The 26,287-nt window shown below is 44.0% G+C and overlaps 1 protein-coding gene across 1 annotated transcript in view; it reads right to left on the bottom strand.

Moving 5' to 3' along the window:
* The window catches only part of MYH9 (myosin heavy chain 9), a 90,653-nt gene that overhangs the window by 47,422 nt on the left and 16,944 nt on the right, over positions 1-26,287 (bottom strand). The window contains exons 2-5 of the mRNA XM_008176767.4: positions 22,541-22,893; positions 15,470-15,626; positions 3,195-3,222; positions 2,240-2,333 (exon numbers count right to left, since the gene is read on the bottom strand). Of these exons, the coding sequence (XP_008174989.1) occupies positions 2,240-2,333; positions 3,195-3,222; positions 15,470-15,626; positions 22,541-22,873 (612 nt within the window). The 5' untranslated portion in view covers positions 22,874-22,893. The remainder of the gene's footprint in view (positions 1-2,239; positions 2,334-3,194; positions 3,223-15,469; positions 15,627-22,540; positions 22,894-26,287) is intronic.

Here is a 26,287-nt window from a genome sequence, read left to right as displayed (position 1 = left end):
AAGCACTGCCCAGAGTCTGCATCCCTGAGCCCATCCTGCGCCCCAACCCCCTGCCCCAGCCCTAATCCCCCTCCCACCCTCCGAACCCCTCAACCCCAGCCTGAAGCACCCTCCTGCACGCCAAGCCCCTCATCCCCAGCTCCACCCCAAAGCCTGCACCCCCAGCCAGAGCCCTCACCCCAACCCCCTGCATCAGCCTGGAGCCTCCTCCCACACCCTGAACTCTGCATTTCTGCCCCCCCCCCGCCCCAAGGCCACACCCCCCCCAGCCAAAGCCCTCACCCCCTCCTGCACCCCAATCCCAGTTTCATGAGCATTCATGGCCTCCCATATAATTTCCATACCCAGATGTGGCCCTCAGGCCAAAAAGTTTGCCCAGCCCTGTGATAGGTGAACAGATGTCTCAAAGTTACTATACTAATCTGTAGACAACCTGAGTTGGAATCTGGAGTCAGGCCTAGGGAGTGTGAAGGTCAGCAGGGCTGCAGAGATGGCTCATTACCATCTAACATTAAGGATCCTGAATAGTTCTAATCCTCATTGTTACCATGGTAACCAATGTGGAGCCATCATAGTTACAAAGTGAGCTGCAGGATTCCTTAAGAGAACCTTCCAAATGGAGCTTGAACTCAGAGAAGTCATGTGATAAGCCCAGCGAAAGGCTGGTTTATACCGTAACCAGATTCTTGGTCTGCTTAGATGACTGAAGTTTCACTTGAGAATAAGCAGCAGAAGAATGCTTAACTCCCAATCCCATGATCCTCCCCCCACCCCCAAACACACATATGCCAAGAAAAAATATAAACAAAATTGTTTCTAAATACAGCTACTGACAGCTCATGGCACAAGGTTTTGTAGATCTCAGCGTCTGGCACATGGAAGGCTAGGTTTTTGTTTTGATTCCAGAAACCACTCATTAGAAAGGTGTGCTTACACATACATACACATCTGCATGCAGAGCATATCCTTTTCGTATACCCCCCCCCCCCCACACACACACACACCATGGCTATTAAGTTACTAAGAGGAGGTTTTTACCTAGAGATATTGAAGATGTGCTTGGCATCTGGGTTTCGTTATAAAGCTCAGAAGTTAACTGCATTTCCCATGTGTGCAACTCTGGCTAACAAGCTCATTGTGTTGGAACATCCAGTACACTCAGGGCAGCAGCTTCCTGACCTTTCCCAGCAACTGCACTCACAGCTAACTTGCTGTGGTGGAAGGCTAGACAGTCAACTCCATCTGGTTAGGAACACCATGCACACCGGAGGCTCTATATGCAGTTCTAGGAAAGCCAGGTTCAGTTCAACTCCCCTTGGTTAGTTCACTATACAGGAACAGTTTCTCAAGAGTGTACTTGGGAAGTTCTACAAGAGAGACCTTGAGTACAGACTAGATGAGTGAACTTGACATATCTGCAATCTCTAATTGACAGCATCTCACAAAAGATTATTGTGCACGACAAAAACAGAACTGTGAGTTGTCTATGGGACTGTTCTAGCTGCAGAAAGTGACACTGTTGTGAAGTGAAAAGGTGCTCAAGTCACACAAAGGGACAAAATGCATTCCTGGTGCAGAACGTGCAGTAAACGTGCAGCTCACCTAAGAGGATACAACTGATGAGTTCGGTCATAATCCATCAAGGGGAAAGGGAGGGGAAAAAAATATTAGTGAGACAACTGCAAAGACCCTTGTTCTAATGTATTTAGATACTTTTCACCCATTTAAAAGTTCTGTTATAGTTTCAGTCAAGTCTTCAGCTCATATCTATGAACCTCTCCAAATTGGAGACTGTGCTTATAGAACAGACTTCACAACCAGCCCCAAGATACAGGGGAGTAGAATAAAGGAGACCACATCCCCAGGGTCACTTAAGTTGCTTGGATTGGTCACAAATCATTATATGAACTAGTCAGAAGACCAATATGCGATGGTTTGTAAGCTGTGCCCCTAAAAACACCCACCTATGAAATCAAGACACTCTGAAAAACTGCTGCATCTCCACTGAAGTCAATGGAATTATGGGGAAGAATAGTGGCCCCTGACTTGTGGGGTGTTTAAAGTTATACAGAAAAATTGTCATGGCTCCATAGTTCATTGTCTCCTGACTCCCCTATGCCCAAGTTGGTACGTAGTGTTTTATTCAGCCACTATTAACCAAGGTATCTCCTAGTGTACCATAGCTTGTAGGTGCTCAGCATGACAGTGCAGCATCCTTGTAGTGAACACAGGCACTTACCTGGTCTTTTTTACTCTTGTGCGAGGAAGCAACATGAGCCAAATATTGAATGACCTTCTTGGTGTTCTCTGTCTTACCAGCTCCCGATTCACCTCTGCAAAGACAGAGTCTGGGATTCATTCAAGAACAAGACTGGGGAAATGCATTCACATTTTTAAACCCAATATGCTTTTCAGCTGACCACAGTGCTTTTAGTTGCATTCTTGCTATTAAACATTGCTTTGAGATACTTGCCCTATCAGAGAACCTGAACACATTAAGTGAACAGTAGAGCAATCAGTACCGTGCTCTAGTCCTATTGCTCAGCCAGTTTCTCGTGGGGGGGGGGGGGGGGGATTTTGCTTTCCAGTCACTTGGCAGCCTTCACATGCAAGTGGTTGAGGAATAATATGGTGGGGGGGGGAGGGGGGGAGAGGAGACACAAAGGCAATTAAGTGAATTCCTTAAAAGGAATTCCCCTAAGCAAAAGATCTGTAGTTAACTCCTTCAGAACCAGAACTTAACAGGGTTTGGGGGATCAATCTTACTTTTAGGCTCGAAAGAGGAAACTGCAATGTTGAGTAGGCACATTATTCCCTACAACCTCAACCTAGATAGCATGAATGAGAGCACATGGCTATTGCCTTCCTAGTTGCATTGTTGACTGTATATACACCACTGCTACCCCAGTTCTTCCAAAGTCCTTTCCAAGCATCAATAAAGTAACATCTCCACTAGGGAGTCACCTTAAGAGCACCTATTTCCTGCTCCTTCATGCCAGAGACAATCCTTGTGCAGAAAGAGGGGAGATGTGGGCAGGGAAGGGATGCTAATAGTACGATTTAAACAGGCAAATGTTCCCTAGCCTCTACAGTATCATGTGACATACTGACTCCAGTAAACCCCCAATTAAGCCCTCCAGCAGGATTTTAACAAGAGCTGACAACAAGACAAGCTGAAGAATGTAAATACTCACGTGCACAGAATGGACTGATCCTCTCGATCTGAAATAAAAGAAACAGGATCAGACAGGCCAAAACTCACTTCTGCCTAAACCACAAAAGCTATTAAGTTCAGAGGGTATTCTGGCACTCCCCAAAACATGGAGAGCAGAAGCCGCTAAGCGCCCTCATGCAAGTGTCTTCAGAAGTATGACCAGTCATCTCTAAACCTTGGTATAGTTCCTCCTCTCCCCCCAAGTCCTAAAGAGAGCACCATCATCATTTTAGTTTTACCTGTCCAGATGTATCTGTAGTTCAGCACAAAACAAGGTAATTGTTATTTTGCTTTTTCCAGGGTGTGAATAGAACCCCCCCACACACCTCCTGATTTGTTCCTGTGTCTCCTGAACTATTTGCTACTAAATGCAGAATACTCCATGCAACTCAAACCCTGCCACAAGGCTATTGCGGACGTTGACCTATCCTTTAAAGCAAGGGAGGCCTAAGCATTGACTACAGCTTTAGTGGAGATGCTAGAGTGAAAAAAGAAGTGGCTCAAGATTTTTGCTTTAGCCATTTCTTATGTGGCAAGTTCAGGACTGAGGCACTGTACTACTACACATAAAAACCCACCACATTAAAAGAACATTAAGGTTGCAAGGTCAAATACAGGAAGTACCAGAATTAAGGTTGACCATAAACCCAAATTTGGATCCCTTGCGTATATGCACTGTGAGTATTCAATTACATTAACAAATACCATCCACCCCCCCACACACGCACCCTCATTCAGTGCAGAATGAATGGTGCTCACTGAATGGGTAACTATTTAATACATGCGGCCACATATTGAAATGTTATTTACTGCACACCATCCAAACCCTGCATTGAATACACAACTATTAGTGTTTAGGTGCTATCATAACATCTTAGATTTTTAAAAACAGTGAATTTATCTTCACAAACACCCTTATGTTCCAGCCTCTTCCCTTTCCTCTCCCCCACCCCCAGTTTCCACCTTCCTTCCCTGGCTCCTGTTCAAGGTTCCCCCTGCATCCCTACCAGTCCTATTCTCCCCTTACATGGTTCCTACCATTCCTATCCCCATATCCACTTCCTACTATTATCCTCCCCCCACCCCCATTCCTATCTGTACCCATCTTGCCCCCTCTCCCCCCAGCTCCTATTCTTTCCCCCCCCTCCACTACCCCAGTATTTAATCACTTTCCCCTCCCCTGTTCCTAATTCAGGTAGCTTCCTCCTCCATGCTGGCTGGGCATCAGTAGGGGGAGACACAGCACAGGACAGAGTTTCCATGCTCAGTTGGAGCCTAGTGCTATGGTGGCTCCTACTAGCCAGGAGTAGCAATTGCAGGGAGAGTCCTAGACCAGGAATGGAAGATGCTCAGTTACTGAGGGGACACCATTACTGCTTCTGTGAAGTCTGGTTTCACATGGGAGCTATGGGGATGCAGTATGCTCTGTGCAGACTGAATCTTCAAAAATTTAGCTGCTAACCAAGTCTGAGCGTGATGTGCTGAGATTTTCAGATGCTCTGAATTAATCCAAGTTCACAGAGGTTAAGAGCAGAAGGGATTATTAGATCTAGTCTGACCTTTGTATTACAGGCCATTCTGTTTCACCCTGTTACCCATATATTTAGCCCAATAACTTTTTTACTAGAACTTCCAGAAAGACATCCAGTCTTGATTTGAAGGCATCAAGAAATGGAGGATCCACAAATTCCCCTGATATATGTTCCAATGCTTAAACAACCTGTTAAATTTGTGCCTTTATTTCTAATTTGTCTGGCTTCAGCTTCCAGCCATTTGTTCTTGTTATGCCTTTCTCAAGCAAACTAAAGTGCTCTGCAGTACCTAGTATTTTCTCCCCTTGCACACTGTAATCAAGTCATCTCTCAATTTTCTTTTTGTAAGATAAACAGATTGCGTTCTATGTGTCACTGTAAGGCATTTTCTCCAGCCCTCAAATAGTTTGTGGCTCTTTACTGCACCCTCTCCAGTTTTTCAGTATCCTTTTAAAAATGTTGATACCAGCCCTCTAGTCAGTATTCCAGTACTAGTCTCACCAATGCCATACACAGAGGTTTAAAAACAAAAAAAATCACCTTCCTACTCCTGGTTATACATCCAAGGATCTAGCCCTTTCCTGTAAACATTCACCCAAAGGCAAAAGGAACATCAGATACCAGGACAATCACCCCAGGCAAATTTCAGTTCCCTGCTTTAAAACATGGAAGTGGTGGGGCTTCTTAATGAAACTGTTGCAAGAGGTTGTTTTTTTTTTTTTATTAAACTAGTCAAAAAATGTATTTTCCCCTGATCTTGTCCTCAGAAGTGACTGATCCATTTTACTGAAACTCGCCGAAAATATTTAGTGCAAGGCAGACATTGGGCATGGAAAGTCTCTGCCTAAATGGCTTAAGTAATAAAAAAGAAAATAGGATCTTAAAATTAAGCACCTGGCAACCTTAACTATAGGTATAACTACCTATAATGAAGTGGCAGACTCTGCCGTCACTGAAGACTTAAGATATGTTCAATGTAGTTCTTTAAGAAATCCACAGCTGAATGACAGGTATAAGGACAGACCTCTAAGCAGTTCAGACGGCCACACCCATTAAGGTCTCCAGTCGGTCAATGGATCACCAAGGTACGCGCCAGGATTCTGCATGACTGGGCACTTGGAGGGTGCATTGGGGAATAACTAATGATTCATCTGCACATAGCCCCAGGTGTTGTATTCAGTAGGACAGACACCTGGCTGGTTTTGCAGCACATTCATATGTAGCTATGGCCTTTTGAAAACTTGTGATGAGCAGCTCATCTGCCGGAAAAGCTTACACTCATTTAGGTACTCGGGGGCTCATTTAGGAAGCATGTTTGAGACAAAAAGGTAACATCCCTATCCTTCATGATAAAACACTGGCAAACAGCCACATGTCAAATAGAACAGAGATGGACACTAGAATCAAACATACACAAATCAAATGCCTTGGCAGACACTTTATCTAGAGCTGAGGTTCTCAGACTGTGGGTCATGACTGCGGGTCATGACTGCATTTTAATGGGGCTTTCCAAGACCAGCATTAGACTCACTGGGACCCGGGGCTGAAGCCGAAGCCTGAGTGCTTTAGCTCTGGGCAGTGGGGCTCAGACTTGCCCTCCTCCCCCTGGGTCATGTAGTAATTTTTGTTGTCAGAAAGGGGTTGCAGTGCAATGAAGTTTGAAAACCACTAGTTTACAAGAATGTTTTAGAATCTCATATGAGGGAGGGAGGTGGCGACACAGCAGCAGTCTAATTAATATCTTCCACAGGTGGATGGTAAGTAGAGTTTCTCCTTTTCACACCTTACTACAAAATTAGACATACCAATTGGTGAACATACAGGAAAAGCCCTAGACAATAACGGTGGACCCTTTCAGTGCTACGTTACCCCCTCCCATTTGCTTTCCCCAGGACCAGCTGCAGCTGTGAGTCACCTCCGCTTTAAGCCATCAGGAATGTACCTGCGAGTGCAGGCAAGTCACAGCCGTATGCAGACACTACCATAAAAGGAAACATTCCAGTTTGGAATCTAAGAAGAAATTCTTTCCCAGCACTGCAAAACAGCCATCACTGGGATAGCTGGAATTCTTCTAATTGTGTACAGACAGACTACTCAAATGCTGTGCTGAGCCACAGGAAGTAGGATCCTAGCAGAAGACCAAAAAGTTGTTAAACTGCTACGAAAACAGCTCCTCTTAGAAGTTGTTCCACTTTAAGAGGCACTTACTCTAAATTCCAGGAGGTTACATATTCCACACAACCCTCTGATTTTTCTTGCATAACCATGGCCAAAGTCAAACTTCAGTTGTCAGAACTAGAGGGACCCATTTTCTTAGAGGCCCACCTCTAAGACACATCTCCAAAACTGGTGGCACATGCAAGTTACTCATACTGGGTACAATAACTTCAATTGTTTACTACAGGACAATCAAAAAAGTAATTGAAAAGAATCTGCTTTTCGGACAGAGTCACGCCTCTGAATTACATATTTAATAAGTAAACCATTAGTCTAATTGCAGCAACAATTCTGTACTTCAGACCAGCTGGCAAAGAAATATTTCTATCTAAGCTTTATTTAGTTATTACCACAGTATCAGAGTACTTACAAACAAAAAGTAATCTCAAGGATCCAGAAAGTAATACAACCTTCAAATTCAAGGTGTACAGTAATACTCTAACTGCTTATTACATACTTTTTTGCCTATGCAAAAAACTAACCGTTCTTAACCTCTGTAGTCCCCAAATATCAATGCATTTAGGTTGGTTCCAGGATCTGAAAGCATTTGCAAAAATATCATTAAGGCAAAAGTTGATTTTTACAAGAGATGTATGTAAAAATCCTCTATGTAACATTGTACAGTGAGATAGCAAATGGACTGAGAGTTCTGGGACTGTTTTTGCATATGCTAGTACAATGGTCAAATGGCTACAACCCCAGCTCAGGTGGTTTTGTTTTGGAGGATTTGGGGGTGGGGAGGAAGAGACATTAGAAGGCTAGAACAGAACATTCAGTTTGCGCTAAGCATCTTAGTTACAGAACATCCTAAAAGGCCTTTATCACCCACTTCCTCTGCATGAGCAACTCCGATTTTGAGCCTGTACATCTCCATAAAAGGAGAAGTAATATAGCTTTCACACAATGGTGACATCATCTTTCCAGCTAAGAGGAAGTGTATCTGAAAGGCAAAGGCTTGGCTTGCAATCCCCAGCCTATAGCTGACTCATTAAGGCAAAAAGCTTAACCATTGCTAGATGGTACCGCCCACCTCCTAACCACTGAACATAACGTCTGGCAGGAGAGAGGCCAGAGAAAATGCCTAGTCCTCTTGGTTTCCGTTACTAAATGCTCCTCTGACACTGCTGCTAGTACATGCACTCCAATTTAAGCAACTGACTGGCTGACCAAATGATAGGATTGAGCCGAAGCAAGAGAGCTGGACTGATTTAGCCTTAAATGAAAAAGCTTTATCCATGAAGCATTTCAGTCCTGAACCCTCTTCACACACACCTGACTTTACTATGTAAAGTTATTACAGCCTTTGCCTCCCTCACAAAGCAGGCTCCTTAAGGGCTCTATCCAGTGGCCTTATCTACACTTGCATTTTAATTCAAGTTTCTCCCCACAAGAGTCAGTTGCCACAGAGGTGTATTCTGCAGTGTAAATGTGCCCTGAAGTACTGAAGCTTTGGATACAAATAATAAAATTTTATCTTAAGGGGAGGAATGCCCCTAGATATTCTGAACTACACTAGGATAATGTTAGGTTCTAGAAGTATATGTAACCTCTTTAGATTCTATAAAGAGTCTTTCTTACCAGAGCTGTTCAGAAGCTTCCTTTTTAAAGAGGACCCTATTGCATGTGGTTCACTAAGAGGCACGAAGTGGCTGGGGAAAATAGCCTGTCAAACTGGATTGGAGGAGAGCTCAACTGATCAAGTCATGTCACTCTCAAACTCTAGAAGTGCCACATGTAATGTAAGTCAAAGAAAATACTGTAGTGGCCCCTCCATGGATTTGAATAAATCTGTAATTAATCCATTGGTGGGAATGCCAGCACAGACCGACCAGTGATATTTGAACATGCATGCCATCTAGACGTGCTGCAAGCAGGGTTAGAAGCACTGTGGTTAAAAAGCCAGCAGACAGTTTTTCTTAGCACTCCAACTGGGAAGAAATTTGGAAGTAAAATGTTAGTGTAGACAGAGTCGAAATCCAAGATCCAAAACCAGAATTAATATGAAGGTGACCTTGGACAGGGATAGCAACAGAACTTCTAGGAATGGACAAGAAAGGAATCAGCTGAAGTGAAGTCTCAGCTTCATGCTATCTTAAGCTGAAAGATTTGTACGAAAAAGTTATATACACAAGTTTTTCCATCTATTGATGGAAACAAACATCCAAGCTTATTTCCCAAGTTATTCTTGGACCAGATCCCCTCCTCCAGCAATTCCATGTCTGAATCTGGAAACAGCAAAATTGGAAAATAAATGAGTCTACCTGCAATTTTAGGTTACACAAATGTTTGGGGAGTTCTGAAAGGGAAAAAAAAAAACTAGTATGCATGCTCCGGTGCTCATGGTGCCAATACAGTATTCAGCAGAGGGGCTGACAGTCTGGGCTAAAGTGCCACATAAACTGGCTAAAACACTTCAGCTTTGGTTTATAAGAACCAACCAGAAGATGCCTGGTAAGCAGCACAAACCAAATGAGTAAAGGATTTTCTATGTTCTTTGCTCTAACAGAAATGGTATTTCAAAGCAAAAAGACACTTGCAAATTAGTTAAGATTACCGAGTGCAATCCGAGAGAAGACAAACATCTATAAAAAAAATTAAACTATGGAAATCAAAAGCTACATTAACCTTATCACCCAATTCATGTTTAGACACCACTGAAAAGAAACATTCTGTATAACAAGCAACCAAATACTTAACAGTGCCTCTTGCTTTGGATTATTGTAGAGCCCTGCACAAATTGCTAAAGAAATCACTGGTAGTTTTCCTTCCCTTTTAGTGAGAATTTAACTGGACCCTTCCATGCTGTAACAAAACTAAAACTAAAACCACCACACTTAGTCTCCCATAACCCACAGTTCTGCTGCCACCTCTAGCACCTGAACAGCTACATAGCTGGTGGAGAACCAGTTCAGATATTTACTGCATAGCACTTGCCAAGCGTTAAACATCCAGGGCAAAGCAGATAGTTCAGCACATACAAGTTTGACACAAAAAAGATGAAATGCTGGTTGGGTCAGTCCAGTCAAACTAAGCAAAACCAGAAGTGTCCTGTTAACTCAAACTTAGGAAATATTTAAACATCTGAGAGTTATAAACTAAGTAATTCATGCTCAAGTTCTATAGTATCAGATCAAGGGGACTTGGTATTTCCTATGAAATGTGGCAACTGGGGAAGGGCCTCTGCGAAGAGCCTCAATCTCCCTTCCCAAAGGGGGATAAAGGTGTTAATATTGAGTTTAAACACTTGTGATTCAACTAATCACAGATTTATTCAAATCCATAGAGGGGCCACTACAGTATTTTCTTTGACTTACATTACATGTGGCACTTCTAGAGTTTGAGAGTGACATGACTTGATCAGTTTAACTCTCCTCCAATCCAGTTTGACAGGCTATTTTTTCCCCACCCACTTTGTGCCTCTTAGTGAACCACATGCAACGGTGTCCTCTTTAAAAAGGAAGCTTCTGCACAGCTCTGGTAAGACTCCCTATAGAATCTAAAGAGGTTACATATACTTCTAGAACCTAAAATTGTCCTAGTGCAGTTTAGAATATCTAGGGACATTCCTCCCCTTAAGATAAAATTTTATTATTTGTAGCCAAAGCTTCAGTACTTCAGGGTACATTTACACTGCAAAACAGACCTCTGTGGCAGTGAGCATCAACTGACTTGTTCACACTACGGGGCCAAAAAAAAACAAAGCACAGCAATGTAGATGTTCCCATTTGGGCTCGGAGACCCAGAGAAGGGGATGGCTCTCAGAGCCCGAGCAGGAACATCTACATTGCTATTTTTAGCCCCATAGCACAAGCCTGAGTCAGTTGACCCAGGCTCTAATACTCATTGCCGTGGGTTTGATTTTTTGTGCAGTGCAGATGTACCCTTAGATGTTTCATTCCCTTTAGCCCTTAGATTGGCTAGCTCCCAAGTGACTACCAGAAGTAAACTGGCTATTTAAGAATCACTGGGGGCTAATCTATGGAGATCAAGGAGTGTTTAATATGCCCCATATTTTTAAAACTCTTGTCCAATCCACTGCTAAAAACCCAACAATTGACCACTGGGACATGTAGGAAAGTCTCTCCCGGCTACTTGTTCTGCTTGCTGAAGTGAGACAAGCTGGCAGGGAGGGAATAGATAGAGCCAGACCTGATAGGTAGATTAGGAGCAAGAAGAGGGAGCACTCTTCTAGGGAGAAGTTTTGAAGAAGCCATTAGGGACTAATTGTACTCCCTGTTGACCAAGTTTTGTTGCCAATGTTTAGTGCGACATTTCGACAGCCATTTTGTGTGGTTCTTTAGACATTGGTGTCATGTCTGGACAGTCTGGTTGTTCACCTGCTCCAGATGCTGGTGAAGAAAGCTTCCCAACTAGCTTGAACAGACTCCACTCCAACAGTTCTGAAATTCATTTTTCAAATAGATCTACTGAAGATACTACCCTCGACTATTTAGAAATTTAAGGCAGGTAAAAGACTTTACACACACACACACACACACACACACACACACACACCCTTTTATGCACGTCTGCTGCATTAGAGTAATGCTATGCATGCTTAAAACATCTCCATATGAAACTATTATCCTTCAACTCTTCAATGCAATAAAGCCACTTCCTTTGAAAGCATTCAAACCATTAGGTACTCAAGGTGCCAGACACCAGGAGAATTGCAGCACTTAGGCACCCTGGGTATTTCACTCCTACACACAAATATGGTAACTTTATTACACTGGAGGATTTCCAAAGTTTGTCAACAAGAGCAGAATTCTGAAGTCCCTCCAAGGCCCCATAGCAGAGTAGACTGGGGATAAAAACAGCACCACTTTAAATATGGCAAATTTTCCACAATGCCTCTAGGTCACCGCAGTGCCCTGGAGTAAGTTTCCCACAAGTGACTGAATCCTATTGAACATATAGGCACCGGTGCACCTTTGGTAAGGGGGCCTCTACAGCAGCCTGCCAGAAAGCCCAGTTCTGAAAGGTAGCGCATCAGCTTGAATACAAAAAACAAAGGGTTAAACAATTCCTGGTTTAGTTTAAATCAGAATAAAAACAACCCTTCTATCCCCACGCCTAAACCTGAACAGGCTGCATATTAAAATACCATAAACTCAGTGAAACCAAAAAATACAGAATCCAAACAAATTAACATGTAGGGCTTTCTGCTTCATCAGCTCAAGAGATAACTGTTCTCCATTCAGAGTTACCAGCTTGCTATCTTTCTCTAAAAGCATTCATACCATGAAGGACTCCCTGCAGATTGGACTCTGAAAGGGGCACAACCATTAATCCTAAATGCCTCCAGTCCTTGCAGAGCACTGGGCTCTTTCATCTTCTGTTCTCAGTTCAGATTCCTCCCATACCACTGGCTGCTGCATCAAGCCTCCCCCACAGGCTAATCAAAAGGCGAGAAAGTCAAATGGGAATGTTGCTCTCCATTGCCCAGGAGACTGGCTGGGACCAGAAACTTTACAACAGCCCTCCCCCCCAATGTCAAACCCCAATGTCATCCCTACAATTTAGAATTTCTGCCATTTGGTATCCTTGAAAAAGGAGACTGTTGCTTTAGAGTTACTTTGCTGCCAATACATACACTTTACAAGACACTGAAACCCACACTCTGAGCCCACTAAAACCTTGTTAAATAGATAGTGTGGTCACAGCCAGTAGCCCATCAATTGGGAATGATTTCTAAGCCCAGCAAGTGCACAAAGGAGGGTGGTTATAGGCTATGTTATTCTGGACTAGATAAAGAGGACCTGGAGCAATCAGCTAATTGGACAAGACTGCCAGATTCATCATGTAGTTAGATTTGTTGTGGGAAAGGGGCAACAGCTGAGAGCTATTTGCCTGGGGGCAGGACTGTAACCCTCTTTTTTCCTCCACCTGTTACCTCTTCCCTTACAGCAGGCGAGGTAAACACTTAAGCAGAGCTCAAACCCACCCTCCCTCCTCCCACCAGTGCTAAGAAAACAGACAGACTAATCCTTTAGCTTCTTGAAGTGAATCAACAACGCAAGTCTGGGATTTCTGGGTTTCAGACATCAAAGTCAGGAAGAAAGATGAGGAGAGATACTAGTGACCATTTGGCTACAAACCACCACAAGCAAGGGAACTTCACCTATCACTTCTAAGCCACAACTGTGTGGCTGTCCGCAGAACCAACTTGTGTAACTGGCAGAGATTCCATACAGGATGCTTGCTCTACATCCGTCAAGTGGTTTTGCTGTTAGTTATAATCAGAGGAAGCCTCATCTTCCAGAGAATCCTGTTACAATAGCATCAAAGGAATTGCCTCCATTGTTGCACAGAAGTGAAGGTGCTTCCCACAAACTAGAAACTCTGCTAGGACAAGTCAGTAGCTTGTTTAAAGAAAACAGCTGTTGGCACTGTTGCTGACAAGGAGTAGGCAGGGAAGAGAAGGAAGCAATAGAGGAAGTGAACTGGAGATAAGAGGTTTATGGGCAGTCATGCTACCATGTAGTGAATAGAAGGCACATTTGTCCTGTCATTTGAGCAAGGAGTTTAGAAATTCCTTTGTTTAAAGAGGAAATGAGGTTCTTTAAAAGACAGGTTCCAGGCAGTGTTCTCTGGATGCAGCAGAGCAGTTTTAGAGTGACAGCTAGGAAAGATATTTGTATTTCTCAGCAGGGAATCATGCTCTTTAACAAGAAGCACTGCATTCCTACTCCTGGAAGTCATTGCCACCTGCTTCCACTACTCTATGACCTGCCTACACTACTCCAGAAAGCAGCTTTTCCATTTCACCTTGAGTTATCTGTCACGCCAAGTCTCCTGTGGGACTGTACTCCAGCAGCCTTTGTTGGCATTTCTCCCTCCACTTTTAAGTTTTGTTGAGTCACTGATCTGGCCACAAGGAAAGCAGTTTCTTCCTGTTTCCTTTCCCTCCACGCTATCGTACTGTTATAGCTTCACTATGCTGGAGAGTTTCTGAGAGGCTGTTGGGGCGGGGAGAAATGGAGGTCATTAAACTGTGTCAAGCTACATAAGCAAGGCCCTACCAAATTCACGGCCATGAAAAACGCATCATGGACTATGAAATCTGGTCTTTGTGTACTTTTACCATATTCTATACAGATTTCACAGGGGGGAGACCAGCATTTCCCAACCCAAATGGGGGTCACAAGGTTATTGTGGGAGCAGGGGGGAGGATCATGGTATTGCCACATTTACTTCTGCACCGCCTACAGAGCTGGATGGCCAGAGACTAGCAACTGCTGGCCAGGCACCCAGCTCAGAAGGCAGTGCACCTCCAGCAGCAGTGCAGAAGTAAGGTTGGCAATACCATATTATGCCATCTTTACTTCTGCCCAGCTCTGAAGGCAGTGCTGCCTCCAGCAGCAGTACAGAAGGGAGGCAATGCTGCTACCCCCCTACAACAACTTTACGACTCCCCCCACTCCCCACAACTTGATTCTGGGTCAGGACCCCTACAGTTACACCACCATGAAATTTCAGATTTAAGTATCTGGAATAATGAAATTTACAATTTTTAAAATCCTATGATCATGAAATTGACCAAAATAGATGAGAATTTGGTAGGGCCCTATAGATAAGACCAGATAACTGGAAACTGACCAAACGGAACTTTCTTCCGAAACAGAAGGTGATATAAGTTCTGCCCTTCTAGGGAAAGTGACAGAAATCCAGATTTTTAATAGTTGCTTACAAGATGGGGGAGTTTCAGCCTCAACCCTCCCATGCTGTCTTGTCCTAAAGTGTCATTATTTCAGACTGTCCACCATCTCCCTTAGGCACTCCTTTTAGCTTTTCTACGTCTGCATCCAGATACCAAGACAGGAAGAGACAGAATAGAGCTAACTCTATATACAACTGGGCATTCCACAGGAATTCCCAACTGCAGGCTTTGATTCTCTAAAAGGAGATCACCTTACTGAGAGGTGGGATGCATACAGGATCTTCAGAGCTTTACATAAAAGATCCCCAAGTGACACCAAGAAATCCACTGGCAGTTTACCAGGAACCCATAAACCACACCTGGTTTTGCATTAAATTCTTTATATCTGATGACACTATGTATGAATTCTGCTAAGTATATCCAGGAAACTATCCTGGTCAATGTATTTACTTTTAAATTTATGAAAAGCCAATACATTGTGTAGTACTAGCAAATAAGTATTTATCCTCCTTGACAAGATAGAACTTGATTGAGTTTTCATGAAATAAAAAACTGGTCTTGATGTAGAGTTTCAGACTACACTCTGCTCCCGGCACCAAAAACAGCTCTAGGTTTGTCTGCAGTGAATTTCAATGGTTTTATTATAAGCACGCACATACACACACCCAAGCATATCTCCCCCTCCTTAGAAGGGGGACAGGAAGTTACACTGCCTAGCGACTCCTCCACACATCCTCAGAGAGGTTTACTGTCTTTTACAATAAGTCCTCGCACTATGTCTTGAATATCATTTTGACTTCAAGATCTCACTAAGAAAGTCACTGTCCCATAGTTGGCACTCACCTTGCATCATACTCCTGTAGGCAGTGTCTGTGATTGCGTATATGTGAGGAGGCATCTCATGCCTCTTTTTGCCTTTGTACATCTCCACAATCTCCTCTGAGTATATGGGCAGGTTCTTGTAGGGATTTATAACCACACAGAAAAGGCCTGAGTAGGTCTGCAGAGAAAAGACATCAGTTAACAGTGGTTAAGAGTCGGACAGATGTTTGTTCTTTTAAGGGTTTCTTGCTTGAGAGGTTCTACTGGGGCAGTGAAGAGAGACAGGAAGGCACAAGTCAATACTAGAAGCTGGGCAACAGCTAATACCAAGTTTATCATTATGGCACATAACCATCTTCAAGCTATCCTGCTATCAGGATGCTATTGTGCAGCAACTGATCTATACTGGCTAGCTCATTCCAGCTAACTGCAGGGCCCATCAAAACTAGTTTCCCCGGCTTTCAGAGATCTGAAGTTTAAACCAAGTTACACTTTACTGTAGAAAACAGATGTTCACCTCCCAGAAGCCTGGGACCACATTTTATTGTGCACTAGCTCATATTTGTAAAGCCTGCTTACTATAGTTGTCCAGAGTATAACTGAGATCCCCGTGATAAGCTACACAAGGGAACAAGCATCCATAAGCTAATGTAGGGACAAGTAGTAATGTGTTGCATTAAGCACCATGGGCAGGGAGGCATGCATTTTCTTAATATATCACAGAACACCCGTTAACATGCATATATGGTCCCCCTGCTCAAATTCATCAATTCTTAAGTAGAGCTATCCTTTGCCAAGAAGTGTGAAGTACAGGAGTCATGCTATCACAAACCGATGTCCAGCTGGAAAGAAGGCATACATTTTTAACATTGAGTAATTAACCATTGGAACAATTTACCCAGGGTCATGGTAGATTCTCCATTACTGACAATTTTAAATCAAGATAGGATTTTTTCTAAAAAGATCTGTTCTAGGAATTTTGGGGATGTTCTATGGCCTGTATTATACAAGATGTCAGACTAGACCATCACAATGGTCCTTTGTGGGTTTAGAATCTATGGCTACTGCTTGGTTAGGATCCTACAAAGTGACTCATTTCCAGGAGAATTCCCTGTATGGGAGTAACCAAGGATTTACTTTCAGCGGTTTCCCCCTATTAAAGTTGCTGTAAAAAATTGACAGGCAGTACACTTCCCTAGGTAGGAGAAAGGGAAGGGGTAGGAGATCAGGAGAGGTCCTCCATACTAAATCCCTGAAGGAGTACCCAGTAAGCTATTCTTTGGATTATTTGATGGACAGCTGATACTTCCCTCCTGACCCCTTCATTCAAAACAACGCTTTGATTCAGAGGTGAAGCCAAAGTTAGTTTGTGAGAGGAAATATTTTGAGGCACCACTGTAGTTCATTCACATACAAGACACAAACTTGGCTGGGGCTGCATTTAAAGCAAGGTCACAAGTCCAACGTAGCTTGGAATTGATCAACATGTAAAACTGTTTTGGAGTCTCCCATTTTAACAATAAGGGAATACTTGCACCATCACTAGCATCCATCACACCAAACCCAAATTTTGGAATTTAGTTTCAACTGGCTTTAATCCTGCAGCGTTCTGAGGCAAGACAAATGTCCAGATACTTTTACTGCAATTTTAAGACACCTACCTGAGAAAGACAGGTGCCAAGACAAGAGGAAGAGAGAAAGTATTACAGGTTTGTTAGTACCCAAGTCTCAGAATGCACTTTTTAATTGGAAAGTATTTTGGGCAGAAGGAAGAACGTATTCTTAGATATTCTAAGAATCCAAGCTTTGCTCCTGAGGTTTGTAGTCACTCAAAGAGCATATAGATTTTATTGGCATGTGTTTGCTTCATAAGGCCACTCTCTCATCCTATCTGAAATGCTACTAAAAGAATAGGGCATATCTGGCACATTCTACATCTTACACTTCCCCCACTTTCTCAAAGAAAACTGTTTTGGTGTAGTAAAGAGTCCTCTACTCTAAGCACAGGGGGCATTTGATCAGATTTAGCCTCTTCAGCTGGATCAGGGTAAAGATTAGACTACTGGCAATTAGAAGGGTGGAGATAGCATCTGTTACATAGTTTATGGTCATAACCCTGATTTTCTGGATGTTGCTTTCACTTTGAATAATTAGCCCTACTTGTGTGTCTGAGACTCAAGACAAAAGTTCAGGCATACGATTTTAATCCCACACCCAGTCAGTGGGCATCCACATCCCTTTTCACATGGCTATAATGGAAGTCTGTGCACCAATTAGACACACACACACACCCCGCTCCAAAAGAAAGTATGCCAACTAAGTCTTCCTGTGTGTATGGAGGAGGTTTCAGAATTAGTCTTGCATTGGAGGACACTAGACAACTTGCACACTATTTAAAGAATAGTTTCCAAAAGAGAAGACCCCAATCCTACCAAAGGAGTTAGATAAATTTAGCAACCTGCTGGGTTAGTAGCTCAATGTTGAGAGGTATTTAAGTGAGACCAAGAGAAAACTGACACGAATGAGCAATCATTGCCATGCTTAGATAGCTCACTATAATTCAGTGAACCTGACTTAGCCAAGTGGGTTGCTCTGCCACAGTAATATGAGCAGCCATTGGCCCTGATTCTCCGAGATGTCCAATATAGTGTTTGGACATAGAGCTGGCATGGCTCCCAGATGCAAGTGGAAGTTAATAGGCCCCATTCTGCTCTAATTTCCTTCAATGGTGTAAGTCTGTTGCATATCTTACGCCAATGGTGGATCAGATGCAGTGAAGCTCTGTTCCACCACACCTGCCACAGAATGCCCCAGACACACCCTTTCTTTTCCCCTATACCAGGTGTGGCTGATGCAGCAGGCAACCATGCTGTTAAGGGACAAGTTATAGTCTAACTGGAACTTGCACAATTGTTTTGCTGGAGTTCAAAGAGATGCTATACTGTAAACTACGCAGCTGCTTTTCTTGGGAATAGCCATTGTGGGTTATAGCCACTATATGGATATTGTAAACAAACAGATTAGAAGAGAATATGCCTGTTGCGGGGAGGGGCCCGGGGTAAAGAAAAAGAGAAGTGAATAAGTGGCAGCAAGTAATGCTGAACGATTCAGCTACGAATTTAGAGTCTGCATTAGTACAGCTTCCTACAGAGACGCGTAAACTGGTGAAGCAGGACTGCCCATATTCCAAGCAAGAATAGCCTGGAGGTCTGCAGCACAGGAAGAGCAGCAGTTAGCAACAAAAAGAACATTAATGCGACCAGACCAATGAAGCCATGCAGCAAGGAGAAGGTTGTCTCTCCCCGCCCTCCCGCCCCCCATCACCACCACCAATTTGGGGATGGGGGGGGGGGGGGAAGAGAACACCTAAGGGCAGTCTCTTTTGCAGGGCCGTAATTCTCTAAGCCCACGAAAGCTTCAGCTCAAATAAATTTGTTAGTCTCTAAGGTGCCACAAGTACTCCTGTTCTTTTTTCTAAGACAATAGTTCATTTTATCCTTTTAAGTATTTGAGGTTCATGGAAGAGATACTTATTACACAGCTCTACCAATGCATGTCCCTCCTGATCTGCAGTCCCAATACAGGGATGGATCTCACTCTGCTACTCCACTCAGTCTGCCAGCCTTATCAAGAAGTGCAAAAGTCATCTTAGGCTCTTTGTATTGTCAATTTTATTTTCATTTTGCCCCAGTCTAGGAACTGAACCCAAGTTTCCAGAGATTAAAGGCTAATGCACAAAGGTGAGACCTAACAAGTTGTCTCCACTGCAACTGTGCTTTGCTTCAGATATCACTGCCCAATATTATAGTTCTGGAATTAAACCTCACTGGTGTTTTGATTGATGCACAGGGCAGACTAGAATCAGGTTTACTCTTTAGCAGTTACACTATCTCTGCAAGGCTGACAGGAGTAGATTAAAGCATGTTTGACTCAGGAGACAAGAACAGCTTAGGCAGGAAAAAAGTTTCTCAGTGTCTACCCTCTGCTGATGTGGTTGCTGGACTGGAATATTTGTAAGGTTCTGGATTTACTTTCTGCTCTGGACCCAGGATGCACACTTAAGGTGAGCAGTGGGGGGAAACAAGTTACCAAGATGAGCTACAGAACATACTTAGTACAGGAAGGGTTAAAGTCAAGCTCAGTTCAGAGACTCAAAGCAGATAATCACAACATCAGCAAAGTCATCTAAAACCAATCACCATTGTAGAAACAAATCTTTTCAGTTTGACACTGATTTGCTGTTTCCAAGTTTCTGAAATGTCTGCCACTCCCTGATCAAACATCTTAGGGTATATAATGTTTTCACCTCTCTTAGCCAGAAGTCCGGGGGAGAGTTCTCCCGGCTATAAAAAATAACCCCCCGGAATGAGGGGTAGTAGCTTTATTGGTAATAAAATGCTGTCTATACTGGCGCTTTTCAGCGCTAAAACTTTTGTCACTGGGGGGGCTCCCACACCCCTGAACGACTAAAGTTTTAGTGCTGAAAGTGGCAGTGTAGACAGCCTCAGAGTCCCCACTGTAAACTTAGTCTCAAGCTTTCCCACCCCCCTTCACAGGAACAATAGGGGAAACACAACACCCCCCCCCCAACACACTTCTCAGAAACAGAGCCCCCACCCGCAGGAAGAGGCAGAAGCCAAGAACAAAGCTGTGTTGTATTTATGACCTTTCCAGAGATCTTTATGCCAGAGATAGTTTGTGCTTGCTCTCTTCCTGTCAAGAAGAGTAGTGCCCAGCTGCTGGCCAGTGGAAGGATTTTAGCCCTTCACCTTAATCACCTGACTCACTGGGGAGAGCTGCTGACCAATCTGATCAGCTCACTTCACTAATGGGCAGACTCATGTTTTTGGATGGATTGGTAGGACCAAGTTTCTCTCTAGCATAATGCATTACTAGTAAGGTTTAAGAAGGAAACCTTCTTTCCACAAATACCCTTTGTGAAACTGGTTATGTGACCACCTATCTGACGCATCACTGAGGGGACATCTCAACACCTGTGAAATGGCAGCCTATTGCAAGACAAGTGAAATATTTAAGTCACTTAAAATTGACTACCTACCACTAGTTTCAAGACTTGTTAATTTAATTTAGGAGTGAGATATTAGCTAGGATACATACGATCCATTTACACTTTATTTTTACATTTAATAGCTTTATTAGGAAGGGAAAAATATACCCATTTCTCAACAGTACAAGGCACAAGTACCGCTTTGATTCTGAGCTGCACGACTCAGAAGTCACAGCCTGGGGAGGTGGGGGCAGGTCTGGTTACACACACACACACAATACCAATCAGCTATTCAGCAACCTAGAATAACTAAATGTACTGAGCTCCAGCCAACACCTCATCGTGCCCCCTGACATCTGACAGGGAGAAGGTTGCTGGCATGGAGCTTCGACACCAGTTCTATATCTTGAAGAACCCCCACTCCAACAATGGTATTCTGCAGCAGCTGCCTATGTCCCCTGTGCCTCTGGAGTAGCATAAAGGTGGCCACAGCATCAGCCAGAAGTGGAGCCAAAGACTGTAGGTTAGGATTATATTACCTAGAACAGTGGTTTTCAGCCTCTCCATTTGCTGATCCCTAAAAAAATTTCAAATGGAGGTGCGGACTCCTGAGGAAATCTGAGACAGTCTGTGGATGCCCAGGGGTCAGGACCACAGGTTGAAAACCACTGACCAAGAAGTTGGTAGTTCAAAGGAGTTCTTACAGACCTACATGGTGGGAGTGAACATATGCCTTAGATTAGATTGCTTATCTCTGCTAATGGCTACAGAGATCATCTTTGTCTTGCCACAGAAGTGGTAAGGAAGAGGACTAGGCCTCTTTGGGTGATTAAGTAGCAGGTACCTGAGACACACTATGGGAGATGTATTGTTAGAAACATGCTCTTGACATTTGGAGAGGTCAAACAAGGTACATGAGAGATTTGAATGTTACTGGTTGGTGTTCGGGGGGGGGGGGGGGGGAAATCAGTCATCTAGATTTTCTTTAGAACTACAGTAACATTAGTGTCCTCAATAGGTCATTGGGCAGCAGACAACACACTAAAGAATCTACTTTACATTGCCTAGAGACACTGAACATCAGGACTTAATAGTAATATCTCCTGCTAATTCCAGTGCTGACCATTTTGCTGCTATTCTGTATTGTCAAATAAGGACTAGGACCAAACAAAACTGGAACAAGTTTCTCCAGATGTAAGCAACCAGTGCATTAAAAACCACTACATTACCACTGAACCTAGTTCATCCTATGTCCCTTGACAGCCTCTGCTTTAACAGTGACTTAAGGAATAGACTTTTGTGCACTGTTTGATGCAAGTCACAAACAGGAACTACAGAACCAATGCAGATTCCAAATCCTTATCCTCTAGCACGCCCCCTTTGGGCACATGTAAGCATGTCAGTGAGCCTGGCTCTTATACCTTGTTCCTTGTGGTTGTGCATGTCTGTCAATCATCTACAGAGATCACTGTCATTTCCATGGCAACAACCCAGTAAAAGGTTGCTCTTGTAAATTTTGGTGGGTGGGAAGAGAATAGAACCTGCCAGTTCAGATAGCTATTTCTCATTTCATCCACAGAAAAACATCCTGTACCCCAGAAGAGTGTCTGTTACTGGAGAGGGCACATGTGCTTAAAACCGGAATCTCAGAGGGAGATTAGACAGCCAGCTTGGCATTAGCATTCCCTTCCATTGGGGTTCCAGATGTGGGAAAAGCAAGCCAGATGTTGGGTATACATCCCAAATGGGGTTTTGTTATTTAGTACTGTTTTAATCAGGCTTCCTGTTTACTGCTTTCCAAAGTCTCTCTTTTTCTAGCCAAAAGCAAGTTAATGATATTCAAAACATACTCCAAACAACGACACTCAAACGCCAACATCCAACCATTTCACCACAGCATTCCCTGAGGGATCCATTCTACCCAGGGGAGAGTTGTGGGGCTGAAGAAGCAGCAGTGTCACATAAGAGTTTCATATGGGGCAGTGTAAGGTTAACTATGCATGTCTGGGAGAAGTTGGTTGCAGCAAGTTTACATGGAATCCCCATAAAAGCCTTTCCCCCCAGTACAGAAGATTGTTACTTACATAGATGAGCCCTGAGTAGTATCTCTCCTTCAAGTTGTGCAGCACAGAGGCCTCATTCAGGCAGGTCAGCTCTGCCATATCTTCCACTTTAGAGAATTTGGGTGGATTCATCTTCTGGATGTCATCTTTGTTTATTTTCACTTTCTTTCCATTTTCTGCCAGCTCCACTATGGCCTCATCTCCCACTTCCTCCTTCAGACTGGCCGCTTCAAACCCATTCTTCTCCGATGGGACCCACACCAGTTTCTTGGCTGCCCAGTCAGCCTGAGCCAGGGGGTTGTTGATGAGGTTTTTGTCCACATAAAGGTACTTATCAACTTCTTTTTGAGCCATGGTGACTTATAATGAGTGACCTGGCAGAACAAAAAAAGAAGTCAAGTTTTTACAACTTAAGCAGCATTATGAACTCCTAGAGGCAAACAGACTCTATCCTGGCTTAGGTCCCTGGCTATCAGGGCCTCCCCCACCTTAATTTTATTTCAGTAATCACAGGTGGCTTGCTGGAATTACATACAAGATCAGGTTTCTCCTCCTAAAATGACAGGAAAAGAACAGACTTTTGAAACATTGAGTATTTAGCATTTGTAAAATATGTATTTTCTATTCCCTAGCAAAAACAAATTAAACTGAAATTAAGGTTGTAAACACGTTAGACAATTCAGAAGCACCAATCCCTATAGTAATTTCCTGACAAACACCTAGATAACTACTTGTTCGCATTGCAATTAAGACCAGATTTCTGTACTAATATCACCACTATCTAGGCCAGAGGTGGGCAAACTACGGCCCGTGGGCCACAGCCGGCCCGCGGTGCCCGGCCCCTGAGCTCCTGCCCCAGGAGGCTAGCCCCCAGCCCCTCCCCTGCTGTTCCCCCTTCCCCGCAGCCTCAGCTCACTGCACCGCCGGCGCAATGCTCTGGGCAGCGGGGCTGAGAGCTCTTGCCTGGCAGCGCAGCTGCAGAGCCCGGCCTGACCCAGTGCTCTGGGCAGCACAGCTGCAGTGCTGCCAGCCACCGTTGCTCCAGGCAGTGCGGTAAGGGGGCGGGGGGGGTTGGATAGAGGGCAGGGGAGTTCGGGGTGGTGGTCGGGGGCAGGGGTGTGGATAGGGGTTGGGGCGGTCAGAGGGCAGAGAACAGAGGGGTTAAATGGGGGCAAGGGTCCCAGGGGGGCAGTCAGGAATGGGGGGGTTGGATGGGGCAGCAGGGGGCAGGGGTTCCAGGGGTGGTCAGGAAGAAGGGGTGGTTGGATGGGGCTGGGGTCTCGGGGAGCAGTCAGGAAGGAGAGGAGGAGGAGGAGGAGGAGGATGGGGCGGCGGCGGGGGGGCAGTCAGGGATGTATGGGGCAGACATCCAGACAAGGAATGGGCGGGGGGGTTGGATGGGGCAGGAGTCCCGGGTGGGGGGGGAAGACACGACCGTCAGGGGGCAGGAGCCAGGACACGCCTGGCTGTTTGGAGAGGCACCGCCTCCCCTAACTGACCCTCCATACAATTTCAGAAAACTGATGTGGCCCTCAGGCCAAAAAGTTTGCCCGCCCCATCTAGGCTGTTGACAGAATTCACTACAGAACAGTTTTAACCAAGCTTTTTAGCTCTCTCCTCGCTCCCCCTCCATTTTGAAGTCTTTTTGGTATTTCCTGGTTCACTGAAAATGTGATATTTGATGTACTTCAGCATTTACAAATGCCATGGATTGCCTGGGTTGAGCTGGCAGTTTCCCTTTATTCTTTGAAGATATCCCAAAGTGTCTCAAGATACATTTTAAGAAGAGAATTTAAAAGGCGGGTTAAGAATGCACTAAGTACTCCCCATAGCCAGATTATGGTAGATACCCAACACAAATCTGGGCTTAACTCAGTTTATTTGTGCTCTGCAGGTCATCTTTACAGGAAAATACTGTTGAAGATGTTGGTTATCAGGGTACAGAACCCTTCTGGTTTAAGAAATATTGTGGTCACTATCTTGTTTAAAGATCATCATGTTTTTGCAGCAGTGACATAACTGAAGCCTAGTGATGGAGAGATCACTGACACTGCATCAGGGAGAAGGTTGGGGATTTCTGGGAGTGTGTATAAAACAAAGTAATTTGGATTTAATCTTCCATCAAAACTATCAGAAATGGTTCCGCCAAGCGCTTTCTGGTTCCTAAAATGGGATTTATGAATGGCACCATTTGGTTGGCAAATCAAGATTTTAGGGTACCACATGCACCAAGGCTCATTAAACCAGAGAAAGCCAGACACTTCACAAAAACACCAAAAGCCTTACCCCTTAGAATCCGTGCTCACCCACCTGTCAGTCACTTAACTCATTCTGATTTTGTGCAACTTTGTCAGAATTTTCAGTTAGCCAGAAAAGAGAAGAAAAAAGGAGAAGAGGCAGAATGGTCGGTGCATGCAATAGGAGGCTGTCAAATACTGTTACAACAGTTCCTCTTCAGGTATCTAAACAAAGCCTGCAAAGCCACCTGGGCACAGCAGAGTTTCCCAAAGAGACAACAGGAATTAAGAGCTTCACTGCAGAAGCAATCTGGCCCCAACATGCATTGGGATCAACTTAAAGCCTAGCATCAGGCACATGCAACAGCAAGAGAAGTCTGGAAAAATGCCAACTATAGTATAGATGGGCGCCGAGGCCCAATCCAGCAATCTGTGCGCATGCAGGGAAATTCCTTCTAACAAATGGATAACTGTACTCCTGCTTTGTACTGAATACTGTACTTGTTCCTGCTTTGCAAGTTTTGTAGCCATCAGGAAGGAACAAGTAGTCCACATATAGCAATATCACTTGGACTCAGATTCAAAATCTACATCTTAGGCCAGGGGTCGGCAACCTTTCAGAAGTGGTGTGCCGAGTCTTCATTTATTCACTCTAATTTAAGGTTTCGCGTGCCAGTCATACATTTTAACGTTTTTAGAAGGTCTCTTTCTATAAGTCTATAATATATAACTAAACTATTGTTGTATGTAAAGTAAATAAGCTTTTTAAAATGTTTAAGAAGCTTCATTTAAAATTAAATTAAATGCAGAGCCCCCTGGACCGTTGGCCAGGACGTGGGCAGTGAGTGCCACTGAAAATCAGCTCGCGTGCCGCCTTTGGCATGCATGCCATAGGTGCCTACCCCTGAGTTAGACCATGAATGCAAGGAATTAAACAAGCTTGTTTTAGGAATACACTTGAGGCTAAAAGACTAAGTAGACACAAGCAGGGCCCTTATGATTTGACGGTATTTTAGGCCTTATTTCTGCAGCAAGACAGGTACAACCTGCAGTAGGGGCACCAAGGAGACAACCCATTACACCCACTGTTGGCTAGATAGCAGCAGGAGCAAAGGTAGAGCAACAGTATTTGTAATCCTACAGTGCTTAGACAGCACACACCTGTAAATGAGGCCACCACTAAAATGAGAGCCAGCTGTCAGACCATTCTAGCACTACACCACACTCCAGGACATCTGGCCTGAGAGAATACACAGGAAGGGGAAAAGTTGTCCAGGATCTTAGAAGAATGGGTTGGTGATTCAGTATAAGATCTTGCAAATCTCAGGTGGCCTTGCATATCTACTACAGATTGTAGGCCAGCCAAAGGGTTAAAGAGAAAAAAAGGAACTAAAACGTTCATTGTGTCCATGATCGTATCAGGTTTGGCAAGGCAACAGATGTATTCTAACCTCCATTACATAGCTTCCTGCAAATGCAACTCCCAAGAATTTAACCAGTTGCCTTTTTTGGCTATAATCAAGCAGGACAC

The sequence above is a fragment of the Chrysemys picta genome, chromosome 1 (genome assembly GCF_011386835.1).
Source record: "Chrysemys picta bellii isolate R12L10 chromosome 1, ASM1138683v2, whole genome shotgun sequence".
NCBI lineage: Eukaryota > Metazoa > Chordata > Testudines > Emydidae > Chrysemys > Chrysemys picta.
The sequence above is the reverse complement of the archived record's forward strand: the minus strand, read 5'-3'. Positions and strand labels throughout refer to the sequence as shown.